The 17,831-nt window shown below is 35.6% G+C and overlaps 1 protein-coding gene across 1 annotated transcript in view; it reads left to right on the plus strand.

Moving 5' to 3' along the window:
• The window catches only part of TTN (titin), a 286,118-nt gene that overhangs the window by 138,260 nt on the left and 130,027 nt on the right, over window positions 1-17,831 (plus strand). Inside the window, exons 142-170 of the mRNA XM_063305418.1 lie at window positions 41-115; window positions 282-356; window positions 1,046-1,111; window positions 1,281-1,355; window positions 1,759-1,824; window positions 2,191-2,265; window positions 3,576-3,641; window positions 3,818-3,892; window positions 4,086-4,151; window positions 4,487-4,561; window positions 5,059-5,124; window positions 5,309-5,374; window positions 5,558-5,623; window positions 5,807-5,872; window positions 6,048-6,122; window positions 6,562-6,627; window positions 6,796-6,885; window positions 7,043-7,117; window positions 7,307-7,372; window positions 7,944-8,021; window positions 8,903-9,232; window positions 10,297-10,377; window positions 10,597-10,680; window positions 11,526-11,609; window positions 11,764-11,829; window positions 12,552-12,638; window positions 14,323-14,415; window positions 14,559-16,691; window positions 17,575-17,661. Coding sequence (XP_063161488.1) covers window positions 41-115; window positions 282-356; window positions 1,046-1,111; window positions 1,281-1,355; window positions 1,759-1,824; window positions 2,191-2,265; window positions 3,576-3,641; window positions 3,818-3,892; window positions 4,086-4,151; window positions 4,487-4,561; window positions 5,059-5,124; window positions 5,309-5,374; window positions 5,558-5,623; window positions 5,807-5,872; window positions 6,048-6,122; window positions 6,562-6,627; window positions 6,796-6,885; window positions 7,043-7,117; window positions 7,307-7,372; window positions 7,944-8,021; window positions 8,903-9,232; window positions 10,297-10,377; window positions 10,597-10,680; window positions 11,526-11,609; window positions 11,764-11,829; window positions 12,552-12,638; window positions 14,323-14,415; window positions 14,559-16,691; window positions 17,575-17,661 — 4,473 coding nt within the window. The remainder of the gene's footprint in view (window positions 1-40; window positions 116-281; window positions 357-1,045; window positions 1,112-1,280; window positions 1,356-1,758; window positions 1,825-2,190; window positions 2,266-3,575; window positions 3,642-3,817; window positions 3,893-4,085; window positions 4,152-4,486; window positions 4,562-5,058; window positions 5,125-5,308; window positions 5,375-5,557; window positions 5,624-5,806; window positions 5,873-6,047; window positions 6,123-6,561; window positions 6,628-6,795; window positions 6,886-7,042; window positions 7,118-7,306; window positions 7,373-7,943; window positions 8,022-8,902; window positions 9,233-10,296; window positions 10,378-10,596; window positions 10,681-11,525; window positions 11,610-11,763; window positions 11,830-12,551; window positions 12,639-14,322; window positions 14,416-14,558; window positions 16,692-17,574; window positions 17,662-17,831) is intronic.

A 17,831-nucleotide genomic window follows, 5' to 3' on the forward strand; every position in this document is an offset into this window, starting at 1 on the left:
CTTAAGAACATAATAAAAAAAAAACCATATATTTTTGAAGTGCCTGAAGTTCCCAAACCTGTTCCAGAAGAGGAAGTCCCTGTTCCCAAAAAAGTGCCAGCTCCACCAGCCAAAGGTATTTCTCATATTTATAACAGCATGAAAAACATTAATGTTCATTCATATTCTTAAATATTAGACAACAGAATTGGTAGTTCAATGTTTTGTAATATCTTCTGTGTTTGTTTCTGGTGACTTGAGAATGAAATCTTTTTTTAAAAAAATAATATATATTTTTTAAGTGCCGGAAGTTCCCAAACCTGTCCCAGAAGAGAAAGTGCCTGTTCCCAAAAAAGTGCCACCTCCACCAGCCAAAGGTACAGCTGAAATTTGTAACACTGTGAAAAGACAGTTCATAACACATGTCATTTATATTCCCAGTTAGGGGTTAAATGCCCAGATGAGTAGTTCACACTTTGGGGTTATGTTCTACATTTGTCAATGGTGAATTGAGAACAAAATCTTAAAATGAGAAAATGATCTCTTTTTAAAGTACCTGAAGTTCCCACACTGGTACCAGAAGAGGAAGTGCCTATTCCCAAAAAGGCACCACCTCCACCAGCCAAAGGTACATCTAACATTTGAAGAATATGAAAAAACATTAACATTAACATTACTTGTCATCCTTATTCTTAAGTATTAGACACCAATATTGCTACAGTAGTTCAAAGTTTTTAAATATCTTAATATTCTTGTCCATGGTGACTTGAGCTCAAAATGTTAAAGAAAAAATATCTGTCTTTCAATTCCTGAAGTTCCCAAACCTGTCCCAGAAGAGGAAGTGCCTGTTCCCAAAAAGGTGCCACCTCCACCAGCCAAAGGTAAATCTAACGTTTATAACAGAAATAAGAAAAAAACATTAAGACTGATACTATTGGTCATCCATATTCTTAGTATTAGGCACCAATATTGGTGGTTCAAAGTCTTGTGATGTCTTATATGTTTGTCCATGGTGACATCAGCTCAAAATCTTTAAGAAAAAATATCTATCTTTCAATTCCTGAAGTTCCCAAACCTGTCCCAGAAGAGAAAGTGCCTGTTCCCAAAAAGGTGCCAGCTCCACCAGCCAAAGGTAAATCTAACATTTGAAACACTGTGAAAAAAACAAAGTTGACAATAAATGTTGTATGTATTTTTCAGTTAAGTGACAAACAGGTATTCAATGTTTTGTGTTGTCTTGTTTGTTTGGTCATGTTCACTTGAAGCCAAAATCTTAGAGTTACTGTTTAATGTTTTTAAAGTGCCTGAGGTTCCCAAGCCTGTCCCAGAAGAGGAAATCCCTATTCCCAAAAAAGTGCCACCCCCACCAGCCAAAGGTACAGCTGAAATTTGTAACACTTTGAAAAAGACGAATATTGGTATTCTCTATGACATTCTTAAATATTAAGCTCTAATTTCAGTATGATTTTATGATGCCTTGTATGTTATCCAAGCTGTGATCAAAATCTTTTAAAGAATGCTTTATTTAAATTGTCTGCAATTTCCATCATGTTCTGTGTGAGAAAGTTTCTTTCTTCATAGTGGTACTAGATGCACTTGCAAATGTTCACCTAATATTTAAAATATCTTGAAAACAAGTTGATGTTGGCAGTACTTGTCATTAACATTTTAAGTATTAAACACCTTTGTCAGTAGTGCAAGTGTTTAGGTCTTCCATGTTTGTTTATATTGATTTGAAATCTAAATATTTAGTTTAAAAAAATCAAACTATCTTTCAAGTCCCTGAAGTTCCCAAACCAGTAGAGGAAGAGGAAGTATTTGAAGTGCCAGCTCCGCCAGCCAAAGGTACATCTAATATTTATAATAAAACACTAATTTTAGCATTCCTTATCATTCATATTCCTAACAATGCAAGACCAATATCAGTAGTCCACAGTTTGTGATGTCTTACATGTTTGTCCATGGTGAGCTGAGCTCAAAATCTTAAAGAAAATACATCTATCTTTCAAATCTTAAAGTTGTTCCTGAAAAAGTGCCAGCTCCACCTGTAGGTGTTGCATAGAATATTTATAGCAGTTGGAAAAATTACATCATACATCTTCTTAAATATTAAACACCAATTTTGTTGAAAGATAGATATGTAGCGGCTTGTATGTCAGTCCATGCTGATTTGAGAACAAACCTTTAAAAAGAAATCATCTCTTTTTAAAGTGCCTGAAGTTCCCAAACCTGTCCCAGAAGAGAAAGTGCCTGTTCCCAAAAAGGTGCCACCTCCACCAGCCAAAGGTAGATGTGAAACTTGTAACAGTGTGAAAGAAAATACTATGTTGATGTTACTAGACATTTATCTTCTTCAGTTAAATGTTAAACAACAAAATTAATAGTTCAAAGATTTATGGTGTCTTGTATGTCTGTCCATGTTGACTTGAGACCAAAGTCTTTTAAAAAATCTTCCTATCTTAAAAGTGCCTGAGGTTCCCAAATCTGTCCAGGAAGATAAAGTGCCTATTCCCAAAGAAGTACCCACTCCATGCTTCAAATATTAAATTACTTGTCATCCATATTCGTAAGCATTGGACACCAATCCTGCTAGTTCAAAGTTTTGTGACAACTTTTATGTTTGTCCATGGTGAGTTGAGACCAAAATCTTTGAGAAAAAATATCTGTCTTTCAATTCCTGAAGTTCCCAAACCTGTTCTGGAAGAGAAAGTGCCTGTTCCCAAAAAGGTGCCAGCTCCACCAGTTAAGTTAGATGGTTAAGTAAAGTTTATTGTTGTAACCACAGGTCGTAACATAAGAATGCAATAAAATACAATAAAATATAATAACAATAAAACAATAAAATTATAAAATAAAATAATAAAAGAAGCATTAAACATTAAAAGGTTACAACAAATAGAACCAGAGCTACAACTAAGAACTTAAGTATTTCTTCCTAAGTTTAAATGAGAGCAGAGCAAATGTAGCAACTTGGTTGCTTACAGTTGGAAACAAGTCTGCAAGAAGATAAATCAGTTTTTCAAAGTCAGAGTCCTTGAGTTCATCTGCCGTTAATAATTTGGCCCTGATCTCATTGTAAATGGGGCAGTGGAGGACATAATGGATAATGTCCTTCACTTGACCACCAGCTAAAGGTTCACCTAATATTTGAAACTGTGTGGGAAAAAATGACATTACCTGTCATTGTTATGCTCCAGTTAAAGGCAGAACAACATCTATTGTTGTGAGAGATTGTGAGGAGGCTGGGAAAGAAACAGGAGGAATTTAGATAGACACAATACACAAATGATGGAGAGATTCCTCCATAAGAACTAAGTTTAAGTTGTAAAAGCCTAGAAGGGAAAGACTCAGACTACACTTCAATAAACTCATTAATAAAAGAGGGTAGGTGGTTACTTTTGCCATTTCCAAGATTCTTTAATTCTTCCATTAAAGGCTTTATTGATGTCTATGCAATTCTTGCTTCCTTGGTCATGCGATGCAGTACTGGGTTTGACCGTTCTTCAATGTTTTGTAATATCTTCTATGTTTGTCTCTGGTGACTTGAGAACAAAATCTTTTAAAAATTAATAAATCTTTTTTTCAAGTTCCCGAAGTTCGGAAACCTGTCCCAGAAGAGAAAGTGCCTGTTCCCAAAAAGGTGCCACCACCACCAGCCAAAGGTACAGATGGAATGTGTAACACTGTGAAAACAAAGTTGACAAATGATGTCATTTATATTCTTCAGTTAAGGTTAAACACCAAGATCAGTAGTTCAGAGTTTTGCATTGTCTTATACGTTTTTCCATGGTGAACTGAGAACAAAATCTTGAAATAAGAAAACCATCTCTTTTTAAAGTGCCTGAAGTTCCCAAACCTGTCCCAGAAGAGGAAGTGCCTGTTCCCAAAAAAGTGCCACCTCCACCAGCCAAAGGTACAGTACATCTAATATTTATAATAGTAAGAAAAACATTAAGATTAATATTTCTCAAATATATTGTTCAGTATTAGGCACCAATATTGGTAGCTCAAAAAGATCAGACTCAAAATAATGTCTTATATGTTTATCGATGGTGTGTTGAGCTCAACATCTTAAAGAAAATCCATCTATCTTTCAATCCCTGAAGTTCCGAAACCTGTCCCAGAAGAGAAAGTTCCAGTTCCTAAAAAAGTGCCAGCTCCACCAGCCAAAGGTATATCTAATATTTCTAACAGTAGTATGAAAAAGATTCATGTTGACATTACTTGTAATCCTTATTCTTAAGTATTAGGCACCAATATTGGTAGCTCAAAGTCTTGTGACGTCTTATATGTTTCTCCATGCTGAGATGAAAATCCAAAAAATAGTCCTCCATACTATCTTAGATGTAATTAAAACAGTAATATGAAAAAAAAAATAACATTAATATTATTTGTTGTCTATGTTATTATATATGAATTTTGGTAGTCCAGAGTTTTGTGATATCTTACATGTTTGTCCATGTTGAGACCAAAATCTTTTTAAAAATCCTCCATATTATCTTAAAAGTACCTGAAGTTCCCAAACCTGTCCCAGAAGAGGAAGTGCCTGTTCCCAAAAAGGTGCCACCTCCACCAGCCAAAGGTACTTCTAATATTTTTAGTAGAAATAAGGAGAGCCAGTTTGGTCTAGTGGTTAAGGTTCTGGGCTAGAAACCAGGAGTCTGTGAGTTCTAGTCCTGCCTTAGGCATGAAAGCTGGCTGGGTGTCCTTGGGCCAGTCATTTCCTCTCAGCCCAACTCAGTCAATGTAGACTAGCCTCCTCATGGTGCACCCTGGGCAGTGTGACTTGTCACGGCTAAATAGTCTACACATCTGGCTGCTGGACCTCACAAGGATTTCCCAGCAAGAAAAAGCAGCATGAACACCAAACTGCTATGCCATACGATTGAGAGAGAGAGAGAGAGAGAGAGAGAGAAATAAGAAAAAATATTAAGATGGCTATTACATATCATCCTTATTCTTAAGTATTAGACACCAATATTGCTACAATAGTTCAAAGTTTTATGATATCTTATGTTTGTCCATGGTGACATCAGCTCAAAATCTTAAAAAAAAAAATCTATTTTTCAATTCCTGAAGTTCCCAAACCTGTCCCAGAAGAGGAAGTGCCTGTTCCCAAAAAGGTGCCACCTCCCCCAGCCAAAGGTAAATCTAACATTTTTAATAGAAATAAGAAAAAACATTAAGACTGGTATTTCGTGTCATCCACATTCTTACGTATTCGGCACCAATATTGGCAGTTCAAATTTTGTGATGTCTTATATGTTTGTCCATGGTGACTTGAGCTCAAAATCTTAAAAAAAAAATATCTATCTTTCAATTCCTGAAGTTCCCAAACCTGTCCCAGAAGAGGAAATGCCTGTTCCCAAAAAGGTGCCAGCACCACCAGCCAAAGGTAGATCCAACATTTATAATAGAAATGAGAAAAAATATTAAGACTGATATTACTTGTCATCTATATTCTTAGAATTAGGCACCAATATTGATAGTTCAAAGTCTTGTGATGTCTTATATGTTTGTCCATGGTGACTTGAGCTCAAAATCTTAAAAAAAAAAATCTATCTTTCAATTCCTGAAGTTCCCAAACCTGTCCCAGAAGAGGAAGTGCCTGTTCCCAAAAAGGTGCCACCTCCACCAGCCAAAGGTAGATCCAACATTTATAATAGAAATGAGAAAAAATATTAAGACTGATATTACTTGTCATCTATATTCTTAGAATTAGGCACCAATATTGATAGTTCAAAGTCTTGTGATGTCTTATATGTTTGTCCATGGTGACTTGAGCTCAAAATCTTAAAAAAAAAAATCTATCTTTCAATTCCTGAAGTTCCCAAACCTGTCCCAGAAGAGGAAGTGCCTGTTCCCAAAAAAGTGCCACCTCCACCAGCCAAAGGTAGATCCAACATTTATAATAGAAATAAGAAAAACATTAAGACCGATATTTCTTCTGATCCATATTCTTAAGTATTAGGCACCAATATTTGTACTTAAAAGTTTTGTGACGTCTTACATGTTTGTCCATGCTGAGACCAAAATCTTTTTTAAAATCCTCCATATTATCTTAAAAGTGCCTGAAGTTCCCAAACCTGTCCCAGAAGAGGAAGTGCCTGTTCCCAAAAAAGTGCCACCTCCACCACCCAAAGGTAGATCCAACATTTATAATAGAAATAAGAAAAACATTAAGACCAATATTTCTTGTGATCCATATTCTTAAGGATTAGGCACCAATACTTTTACTTAAAAGTTTTATGATGTCTTACATGTTTGTCCATGTTGAGAGCAAAATCTTTTTAAAAATCCTCTGTATTATCTTAAAAGTGCCCAAACCTGAAGTTCTGAAACCTGTCCCAGAAGAGGAAGTGCCTGTTCCCAAAAAGGTGCCACCTCCCCCCGCCAAAGGTAAATCTAACATTTTTAATAGAAATAAGAAAAAACATTAAGACTGGTATTTCGTGTCATCCACATTCTTACGTATTCGGCACCAATATTGGCAGTTCAAATTTTGTGTTGTCTTATATGTTTGTCCATGGTGATTGAGCTCAAAATCATAATGAAAATATATCTGTCTTTCAATCCCTGAAGCTCCTAAGCCTGTCCCAGAAGAGAAAGTGCCTGTTCCCAAAAAGGTCCCAGCACCACCAGCCAAAGGTATATCTAACATTTTTAAAAGTAATATGAACAAGATTACCTGTCTTCCTTTTTCTTAAGCATTAGACACAAATATTTGTAGTTCAGAGTTTTATGATGTCTTACGTGTTTGTGTTGACCTGAGACCAAAATCTTTTTTTAAAAAAAATCCTCTATACTTCCTTAAAGTGCCTAAAGTTCCCAAGCCTGTCCCAGAAGAGAAAGTGCCCGTTCCCAAAACAGTGCCAGCTCCACCAGCCAAAGGCATATCTAATATTTGTAATAGCAGTTTTAAAAAAAAAATACTTGTCATCATTATTCTTAAATATTAGACACCAATATTGGTCATTCAAAGTTTTGTGATGTCTTATGTGTTTGTCCATGTTGACTTGAGACCAAAATCTTTACCAAAAAATCCTCTATACTATCTTACAAGTGCCTGAAGTTCCTAAACCTGTCCCAGAAGAGAAAGTTCCAGTTCCTAAAAAGGTGCCACCTCCACCAGCCAAAGGTATATCTAATATTTGTTATAGTAATATGAAAAAGATTAATGTTGACATTACTTGTATTCCTTATTCTTAAGCATTAGACACCAATATTGGTAGCTCAAAGTCTTGTGATGTCTTACTGTATATGTTTGCCCATGGTGAGTTGAGACCAAAATCTTTGAGAAAAAATATCTGTCTTTCAATTCCTGAAGTTCCCAAACCTGTCCCAGAAGAGAAAGTGCCTGTTCCCAAAAAGGTGCCAGCTCCACCAGCCAAAGGTACATCTAATATTTTGAAACTGTGTACAAAAACCACATTGAGACAAATGAGAGGGGACATGATTGTGTTGTACAAAAGTATGCATGGTGTGGATAAAGTGGACAAGGAGAAGCTATTTTTCCCTTCCCAAAATGCTAGAACCAGAGGTTACCCAATGAAATTGAATCTTGGAAGAATCAGAACAAACAGAAGCAAATATATTTTTATACAACATGTAATTCAACTTTGGAGTTTGCTGGCTACCAGCTTGGCTGTCTAAACAAGGGTTGGACTGAGTCATGGAAATTATGGGGATCAATGGCTGTTAGCTTTGATGGCACTGTGACTGCCTACAAAGGCCATCTGCTGGGAGACTTCCTAATGCAGCTGGGTGAGAACAGTCCACTGGACGAGGTGGGCTAGGGGTCCGATTCAGCAGGGTACTGCTTATGTTGTTATGCTCTTATGTTCTTATTGATGTTACCTGTCACTTACATTCTTAAAGATTAAGCACCAATATCAACTGTTCAGATTCTTTGATGTCTTATTTGTTTGATCATCTTTAAAAAAAACCCTGTACTATCTTTAAAGTGCCTGAAGTTCCTAAACCTGTTCCAGAAAAGAAAGTACCTGAAGCTCCCAAAAAAGTGCCAGTTCCTCCAGCCAAAGGTACACCTATCTATATCATTTTTGGAATCATTCACCTTGTCATTAATCTATCATTTCTGTTGCTCCAGAACAAACTCAAAAAAACTCGCTGTTTAAGAATCTATCCTATATAGCTGTATATTGTTAGTAGGTTCATAGGTTCAAAATGCTTGATGTGTCCAAGAAAGTCTTCCCTGAAAAGAAAATACCCACTGCTCCTCCTAAAAAATGCTCACACCACCTATGAAAGGAACAATTCTTCTTACCTGCTTAAAAATTTATTCCACATCATTAAACTCTGTATATGTACTTCACAGTCCGTCAGATGTATGTCAATAATGTGTATGTCACGTATTTGCAAAAAAAGAAAAAAAAAGATCATGAACCCATGTTGTATGTTTAGTGTTGCTTTCTTATTCTTGCGTTGTAAATCAATGACTATATAGCCCGTTGCAGACCTCCCAGTCAACCATAGAACTCACTAGATGACTTTGGGATTGTCACTATCTCACAGGGCTCTTTTTGCAAGAATAAAATGAGGGGAGACCCACTCTGTGCCAATCTGAATTCTCAAAGCAAAGTGAAATATAAAATTAAGTAAAAATGAGGCAAAGAAAGAGATTCGTATGGAAAATTGTTTGCTGTTACATGAAAAGTAATTTGATATTTAAGAGAATTTCAATGTCTCCCAAACATTTGGCAAAGGTTTCTTCCTCATAATCTCTTGTAAAGTATTCCAGTTTATTTCTGCTGGCTAGCCATATTACATACCTTTTTAGTTACATGTTTTTTAGAATAATGTATTGTAATTATTTGATACCTGTGGGTGCTTTTACTTTCATTTTGTTTTGAACGTTTCTAACCAGTTTTTTGAAATAATGGCAAATTAATTTTCTTTAAAGTGCCTGTGATAAGTAAGAAGATTGTCCGTGAGGAAAAGGTCACTGTTCCTGCTCCTACTGTTGAAGAATATGTTTATGAAGAATATGAGAAGTATGAAATATATAAGACTGAGGAGCTCCTGCCAGAAGAAGAAGCTGAAGAACGGGAAGAATATGAGGAAGCTCCAGAAGAACCTGAAGTTGAGCAATATGAGGAAGCTCCAGAAGAACCTGAAGCTGAAGAGTATGAGGAAACAGTGGAACCAGAAGAATATGAGTATTATGAAGAAGTTCAAGAGATTAAGAAGACTGAAGAATATGAGGAAGCGTATGAGGTTCCAGAAGTCATAGGTACATCAGTTCTTTTATTTGTTGTGTCTTGATTAGATCCTCTTCAAATCTTTCCCTTCCACCAACTCTCATTTACTGATTTGTATATAGAAGTTTCCATGTGGAAATGTGGGTCAGACCAAGTATCCTGTCATTGCTGGGGATTTGCAAGAAATAATATAGTTATGATCAATACCTACTGAAGTTAGTAATTTGGTTTCTTTGGAAATAATTAGAATTCCTGCCTAAAATGTTTCTCAAGTGCCTGAGATGCCTAACAGAAAGAAGTATAAGTCCAAACTATTGTACCTAGGAGAGAAAGATAGATAAGTTACTATCATTGTTGTTCTGGAACCCTGAGGCCTCATATTTCTTTATTAAAGGATCATATTCTTTATATTTCCTTTTTCATTAGCATTCATGATCAAAGTTAGACCAATACATTACTAGTTAAATTATTTAAGATTATCAACCAGATCATTATTATTTGTGTAGTCTGCTTTTTATATAAAGAATCACAGAGCAATTTAGCAAAAAATACAACACAGTGAAATCAAATCCACTTTAATATAATTCCAGTTTGAGTTGTTAAAAATTGACCATTATTTAGAGAAGCAAAACTGACCATTATTTAGAGAAGCAAAACTAGGGGAATAGGAATATTAAATTAACTAGGTTTCCCTACCACCATCACCACTTATCTCATAGAAGTTTCATGGGCTTTAAGAATTCCTCCTAAATACATATCTGAGGAAAGGAGAAATCATAGTAAGGTAAAAGGTCCAGAACATAAAAGTTTGAACCCCAAAATTTTGGCTCAGGACCAAAAGGCATCTCTACATGTGCTAGAGAGAGAGAGTTGTCCAATTGTCTGCAGCCCCATTCCTCCCTCCCTGCCCAACCCTCAACTGTTGTAAGAAACTTTCATTTTGTGACTGGAATTATTGCCTGCTATGAGTTGGCCTCTTCTTTGTTTCTCCCTAAGATTTGAATGTGAGGTACTCAATTTGTTCTTGTTTATTGTTGACTAATCCCTAATTCAATGGCTGAATAAGTACTTAAAAAAGAAACCAATCTTTTTAAAGAGCCTGCAGTTGAGAAGCCAGTCCCAGAAGAAAAAGTACCACTTGCTGTTCCTAAAAAAGAAGTTGCTCCTCCACCTAAAGGTACCCTTTTTCTCCAGTCAACATTATGAAATAAATTCTGACTTGACTGCAGATATTCTGTCAGACATCTAGTCCCTTTCCTTTGTACATGTGGGTTATGTCGGGTTATGTGTTCACTAGGGGTGATCTTGTGTTCTGTTCTTTGGTCATTATTAAGGAACATTCTTCTAAGATTCCTATACAAATTAACAACTAAAAATTATACCTGTATCTTTAAAGTGCCTGAAGTGCCTAAGAAAGCTGTTCCTGAAGAGAAGGTTCCTAAGGCTGTTCCAAAAAGAAAGGAGCCTTTACCACCTAAAGGTACATTTAATATTGAGGGAAAGGAGATTAAAATCTTGTACTTCTTTTCATCCGTTTGGGGTTAATGATATTGCCCTAGTCTTTGTTTCTGTCTGGACGTGATTCTCCCAGGCCTTGGGTTAGGGTGGTTGGTGCTCCTTTTGTTGGATTCAGTTGCCGGTGGGATGGATTGGGGTTTGCTGGGTTCACCATTTTTGTTCTTCTTTTTCAGTGTCTGAGTCTGGTTTTGTTGTTTGTTTGTCTCGGTTTTACTGTTTCTTTTTTTAAAAATTGTTTTGGCACATTGTGACACAGCACCTTAGATGATTCAGTGTTGAAGTCCTAATTTAAGTGTGAAGTATCTTATCAAACAGAGCAGTGCTAGTAGCCATGATGTCCACTATAATATACTAACTCATCTTCAGCTGCAAAAATAATTGCTCAGGCTGCTAGTCATTGCATTTTGAAAAGGAAAGAGCAATAATGGATTTGGAGCCCTTGGAAAAAACAACTGATGCCTTTTCTTCCTTTCTGTTCCCCTCTGGTTTTATTTTCTTTGCCATTCTTGTTCTTTTGTCTTGTGCTGCTTTTGTGTTTTTTCTACTGTTCTTTGTTTTTAATGTTTTAACTATTGTAAACTGCCCAGAGTCGCTGGGAGTTGGGCAGCATATACGTTTAATAAATTATTATTATTATTGACATTGGAATGCTAATTATTAATGAACTATGTTTTTGAGAGTTTTAGTTCCATTTTTATTTATCATTGATTACATGTCTTCTTGATCTGTTCACTGAATGCTGTCTCTCTAATCTGTCATTTGTGTGTATCATTTTGAATTTTCTCAAATCTACTAATATCTTTAAAGTATATGAACTGGAAGAAGAGGGTCTTCCAGAAGAAAAGATACCAACTGGCATTCCCCCAAAAGACAAAGCTCCTCCAGCTAAAGGTACATCTGTTCGTATACAAATTTCTTAAGCAATCAACCCATCCTAAAGTGTTTTCTCAGTCTTCTTTCACCTGCCCCCTTCCTTTTTTCTCGAATATGTTTTATGTTTGTCTATATACTCAACAAGAAACTAATATCTTTGATGTGCCTCCAGTGGCCAAGAGAAAAGTGGTAGAACAGAAGAAACCTGTTCCTAAAGAAGAAGTACCACTCATCAAAGGTAATAAACTCAAGCTGCAACTGGAATAACAGTTGATGACTCTTCATTTTCCTCTGTTAAACTCTTTTAGAATCAAAGATTTAATGGAAGATGGATTCATTCATTGCATTTTTAAAAAGTGTGTGCAATTTTATAGAATAATCGAACGAGATAAAAATTCAGTATTGAGAATCTGATGTCTTTCTGTTCGGTGCTTCCATATTCATGGGAAGCAACATGAGTAGCCAATGGTGACCCTCAATATATTGCTCTCAATTTACTTTGGAAAACTGAATGAAAATTTTAAGAGATCTCTCAGTGCCATTTTAGGGGAAAAACATCTGTCTTATAGATGGTTAGTCTGAAGTTAAATGCATCTTTTCAATTAACTTACTTTTTCATGAGACAATCATCAGTCTCATAGCCATGCTGGCATGGGATGATGAAGATTATAGTAGAACAATTCTAGAAGACAACAATTTGAGGAAAACTGCCCTAGGTTTAGGTTTGCAGATTTATAGTGTAATATTTTTATCATTCCAGCCCATCTAAAGCAGGCATCGACATGAAAGAAATGGTTGACCTAAAACCAAAACCACAATTTTTATCACTAATTTTTGAATGGAAGAAACCATACAAGGAATAATACAGGACCAGTGGAATATGTATGCTGTTGTAACTGTTTGTTTGTCTGTCACTTGCATTAACTTCTTATTTTAAAAAAAATACTAATATCTTTAAAGCACCTGAGATTCAAGAGAAGAAGATTCCTCAAAAAATAATTCCTACTGCATGGACTTCTAAAGTACAGGAACTTCCAGCATCTCAAGGTATATCAGCTCTTCATGAAAGTAATCATAAAATAAATGAATTTCAAGGCAATTCAAGCAAGCTATCATCACAGTTCATTATCATATATTTCTGAATTTTGTGTATTATTGTCATAAATTGTTTATTTTGTCTGGTTTTCTGTGTTTTACATTTTGCAAAAAAGAACCTCATGCAGAAATTAATATCTTTAAAAGAATCCTGTGATAGATGATAGATAGATAGATAGATAGATAGATAGATAGATAGATAGATAGATAGATAGAAATTCTCATCTAGGGAATAGAATGCACTTATTGAAAGTGTGTACCTCTTTAATTAGAACATTTTGAAAAATAATCTAACCTGTCAGTGTTTCATGTTACATACCCTAGCTACAGTAGATTGTAATGTCATAGTTAATTTATTTTGGTCATTAGACTAGCACATGCCAAAAGAAGAAATTTATACACCCTAGTTAGATAACCAGAGCCTTTGAGGTTCTGCTAAGAATTACTACTAACTCCATCATTGTTTTGTTATCAATGGCCAGATTTATCAGATCAGCTCTAAGTGTCATACAAGGAATCAATTGTTGTCCTATAGGATTAGGAGCCACATGAAATTTTCTTCTTTGTTATATTAAAGTTAATTAAGGTAGCTTTCATGGAACCATTATCCCATTACTGTCTTTTGTTTATCCAAGATGTGCTTTTTAAAATGTGCTTTTCAGGAAAAAATAAGGGAGAAAAATAACATTTAACTAAGAGTTTATTTACTTTTTTAAAACATTTAACTGAAAAACTGCCTCCAAATCAAAAACTTAAACTAGAATACTCAAATTATAATTTGATTAGTCCCATTGTCTTCAGACAAGTAGACTAAATATAGCAAAATCTTATGCACATTTCTTCAGAAGGAAATTGTTTTCAGTGTAGCTTACTCTCAGGTATACAATAGAAAGCATCTTTACTATTCCTTGTTTTCTTAGCAATAGTTACCTTGTTTCCCATTTTTCATGTCTCTGTAGCAAACATGAGTTAGAGTTCTGCAGATCAGTCAGTCAGTCCATCAGTTTATTCCAGTCCTAAACCAGTATAAGCAATGTGTCCATGAGCACTCTGTGAATGTTTATAAAGCTATCTTAAAAGATAGTAAATAAAATTTAAGAAAGTTAAAATACATTTACAAAACAACCAGACTAGAATCTATGAGTGAAGTCCAAAAGGAGCAACCTATGTCTAGGTTATAAAGTAATGTCTAAAATTATATAAAATGTGATAACAACTAAAATTACAAAAATGTGATAGCATCCAAAATTTAACTAAAATGGGATAATATGTAAAGTTACAGAAGAATGATAATATCTAAGATTACATAGAATGCATAGTCTAGCAGGAACTTGGCCCATTTTGCTGCTGTGCAAAACCTAGCCACATGCACTATAATAATAGGCAGTTCATCTATGAGCAGCATCTGGGCATAAGCCAAGTCTGAATAAGTCTGTTGCAAGCACATCTAACTTCTGATTGAGTATTTTTATAAGGGAACAAATTATTTAATCTAAAAACTGACCTCCTTCAAATTAGAGTCTTAATATAGAGTACTACTGTAGATCTTCTGTTTGTTCACAGTCCTTTGTTGTCTTTTTCTTTGAAAATGTTCAAAGTATGAGTTGTATGTCTAAAGGAAACAAATATTTTTAAGTGGCAGAAACCTATGAGGAAATCCTCCTAGAAGAAAAAGAAGAAAGAGTTCCAGTTATTATTTCTGGGAAAGAGGAGATTCTGCCTTCCAAAGGTACATAATCTCTTCAAAGAATACATAAAACAGCAAAATCACCAAACCATTGAAAATGTTCCATTATTTTACTTGTTCAGTTTGATGCTGCCATTTGCATTTTGTGTTTTACAAATTCTTACAAGAATTAATTTTATTTAAAGTGTCTAAGGTATCCAGAAAAGGAATGGCAGAAGAGAAGATACCTGTTGCAAAAGTTGAAAAACCAGAGGCGGTTTCTATGTATAAAAAAGCAGAATCCACTGCTGAAATTAAAATAATACAACCTCAAATATCAGAAGAGAAGAAATTTGTTGCTAAACCTCCCAAACCAGAATCCATCATTATACCTAAACCAGCAGAACCTCAGGTACCAGGACAGAAGATAACAGTTTCCAAATCTAGAAAACAAGAACTTACTGAGCTGCTAGAAGTAGTAGAGACAGTGCCAGAAAAGAAGGTAGCCATTGCTAAGCCTAGAAAAACCCAAATGGTAGAACCTGAAGCTCCTGAAGAAACAACTGAACCTCAGCTGTCAGAAAGGAAAATAGCAGTTACTAAACCTAAAAAAGCTGAGCCCCCTACAGTGCAGAAAATGGTAGAACCTCAGGTGCCTCAACAGAAAATAGCTATCACAAAACCTAGGAAACCAGAGTATATTGGGCTTCCTGAAATACTCAAGGTTGAAGTGGAAGAACAGAAGGAAACTATTGCTAAACCCCCCAAACCAGAACATGTGGTCATACCTGAAACCATAGAACAAATACCAGGAACAAAGGTGGTAATTACTAAATCTAAAAAACCAGAGACTATTACAGTAGATAAAACTGTGGAATCTAAACTGAAGGTTGTTAGACCCAGACCAAAAAAACCAGAATCCGCAGTGGTGCCAGAACCAACAGAGTTTAAGAAGGAAGAGGAGGAGGAGGAGGAGGAAGAAGAAGAAGAGGAGGAGGAAGAGGAGGAGGAGGAAGAAGAAGAAATTATTATTGCTAAACCCCCCAAACCAGAACATGTGGTGATACATGAAACCACAGAACACATACCACAAAAAAAGGTACTGATTACTAAACCTAAAAAACCAGAGACTATTACAGTAGATAAAACTGTGGAATCTAAACTGAAGGTTGTTAGGCCCAGACCAAAAAAACCAGAATCCGCAGTGGTGCCAGAGCCAACAGAGTTTAAGAAGGAAGAGGAGGAGGAGGAGGAGGAGGAAGAAGAAGAGGAGGAGGAGGAGGAGGAGGAAGAAGAAGAAGAAATTATTATTGCTAAACCCCCCAAACCAGAACATGTGGTGATACATGAAAGAGTTGAATCTCAAGTGCCTGAAAAGAAGAAAACTCTTGCTAAACCTAAAAAACCAATTACAATGCCTAAAACAGTAAAAGTGGAAGAAGAAAAAACAGAAACCGCCAAACCCAGAAAACCCAAACCTATCGCAGTACTTGAAAAAGTAGAGCAGCAAAAATGGGAAGAGAAGATAGCTATTGCTAAACTCCCCAAACCTGAACCTATGGTCATCAGTGAAACAGTAGATCATCAAGAGCCAGAAAAGAAGATAGCCGTTGCTAAAGCTAAGCCACCTGAGCCAATTATCGTCCCCCCAAAAGTGGAGCCTCAAGTGCCAAAACAAAAGATAACTGCAACCAAACCTAGAAGACCAGAAGCCCTTGTGCTGACTGAGGCAGAAGGGTTTGAAGCAGTAGAAGAAGAAAAGATAGCCATTGTACAGCCTCAAGAACTAGAACATGTGCCACTTGAACCAGTAGAACCTCCCAAGCCTGAAAAAAAGAAAGAAATCATGAAGTCCAAGAAAACTATTGTGAAGCCTAAAAAAGTAGGGCAAAAAATGGAGGGAGAAAAATTAGCTATTGCCAAACCCAGGAAACCAGAACCCATTGTGGTATCTGAATCGTTAGTAACTGAGGTGGAAGAAAAGGAGGCAGCCATTTCTGAACCCAAAAAACCTGAACATTTTGTGATGCTTGAAAGAGAACTTCTGGTACCTAAAGGGAAGAAAGGTATAGCTAAATCCAAAACTACTGTTATAGCGTCTAAAACAATAGTAGAGGAAGAAAAGATTGCTATTTCCAAACCCAGGAAACCAAAAGTCTTTGTGGTGTCAGAAATAATGATGGAGGAGGAGGAGGAGGAGGAAGAGGAAGAGGAAGAGGAAGAGGAGGAGGAGGAGGAGGAGCTTGAAACAGTGATGCCTCAAAAATTAGAAGAAAAGGTGATTGTTGCTAAACCTAAAAAAAGAGAACCTGAAACCATAGAACCATCATCAAAAAAAGGTAGATGTTATCTTCAAAAACAAAATACACTCTTATCTTAATAAGTGTTTGTCTAGTTTTGTATGGAATTTGTATCCTTTAAAATACATTTTTGTATTTGTACAAGCTCCTTGTCTTATAATATGAAACTGTGAAGTCCTGTCAAATTTACTGTCAGATCTTGTTGCCTTTGTTGTCTTGTTGATAATTATTGGTGTGATATCTTTTTCCATTTATGTAATTAACACCATCTAATATCTTTCAAATATCTGATATATACAAGAAACGTGACCTAGAAAAGTAAGTAATGTAGTTTTTAAAATGGAAAATAAAAGGGAAAGATGCTTTTAATAATATAATGTAATGTAAAACCTAAGATCTGATATTAAGAAGAAAGAAAGAAAAACCTACCATTTAAACAAAAATAAATTTCAGGGCTGAGGAGAAGTGGAAATAATCTTGCAAATAGATATTAGAGTTATTCTGAAATCTTGCATATTTTCAGTTGAGTCCAGTCATGTCCCTCAACCAACAGAGAAACATCCAAAGTCTCAACTGAAAGCATATTTGTTTATGTAAATGGATGACCTAGGATGAATGAGCTGGAATTGGAAACTCTTATCCCAATTCCTTAGCTGCTCAAAGGATTTATCATATTTGTCACATGACCATGAAGTGCTCATTCATAGCTCGACTCTTGAAGATGTCCTCAGGGATGACTTGTTCGTGATAATGAGAAGGATCCTGAATGTCTCTCTATGTGATTTTACTACCAGTATTCTTGACATTGTGTCTTTGTGTCATTTCTTGTCTGTTTGAACAAATATTGTGTTATCTCATTTCTTTATACTGTGTTAAAACTACTTGGAATTCTTTAAACTAAAACATACTAATATCTTTAAAGTTCCTGAGATGCCCAAGAAGGTTGTGCCAGAAGAGAAAGTAATTGTTGCTGTGCCTAAAAAACCAGAGCCACCACCTCCTGCTAAAGGTACATCTCAGTCCCAATATCATTTTGAGAAAAATGTGCCATGTTTTCCCCTTGCTCTTGAAAATTCAGTGTTTCTTCTATACTTCCATAACTTTATTTTTTAATCTGAAACCTTGGAGTAACTATTGAAACAATGCTAAGAGTTATGAATGGCTAAATCCAATTTCTAA

The sequence above is a fragment of the Candoia aspera genome, chromosome 1 (genome assembly GCF_035149785.1).
Source record: "Candoia aspera isolate rCanAsp1 chromosome 1, rCanAsp1.hap2, whole genome shotgun sequence".
NCBI lineage: Eukaryota > Metazoa > Chordata > Lepidosauria > Squamata > Boidae > Candoia > Candoia aspera.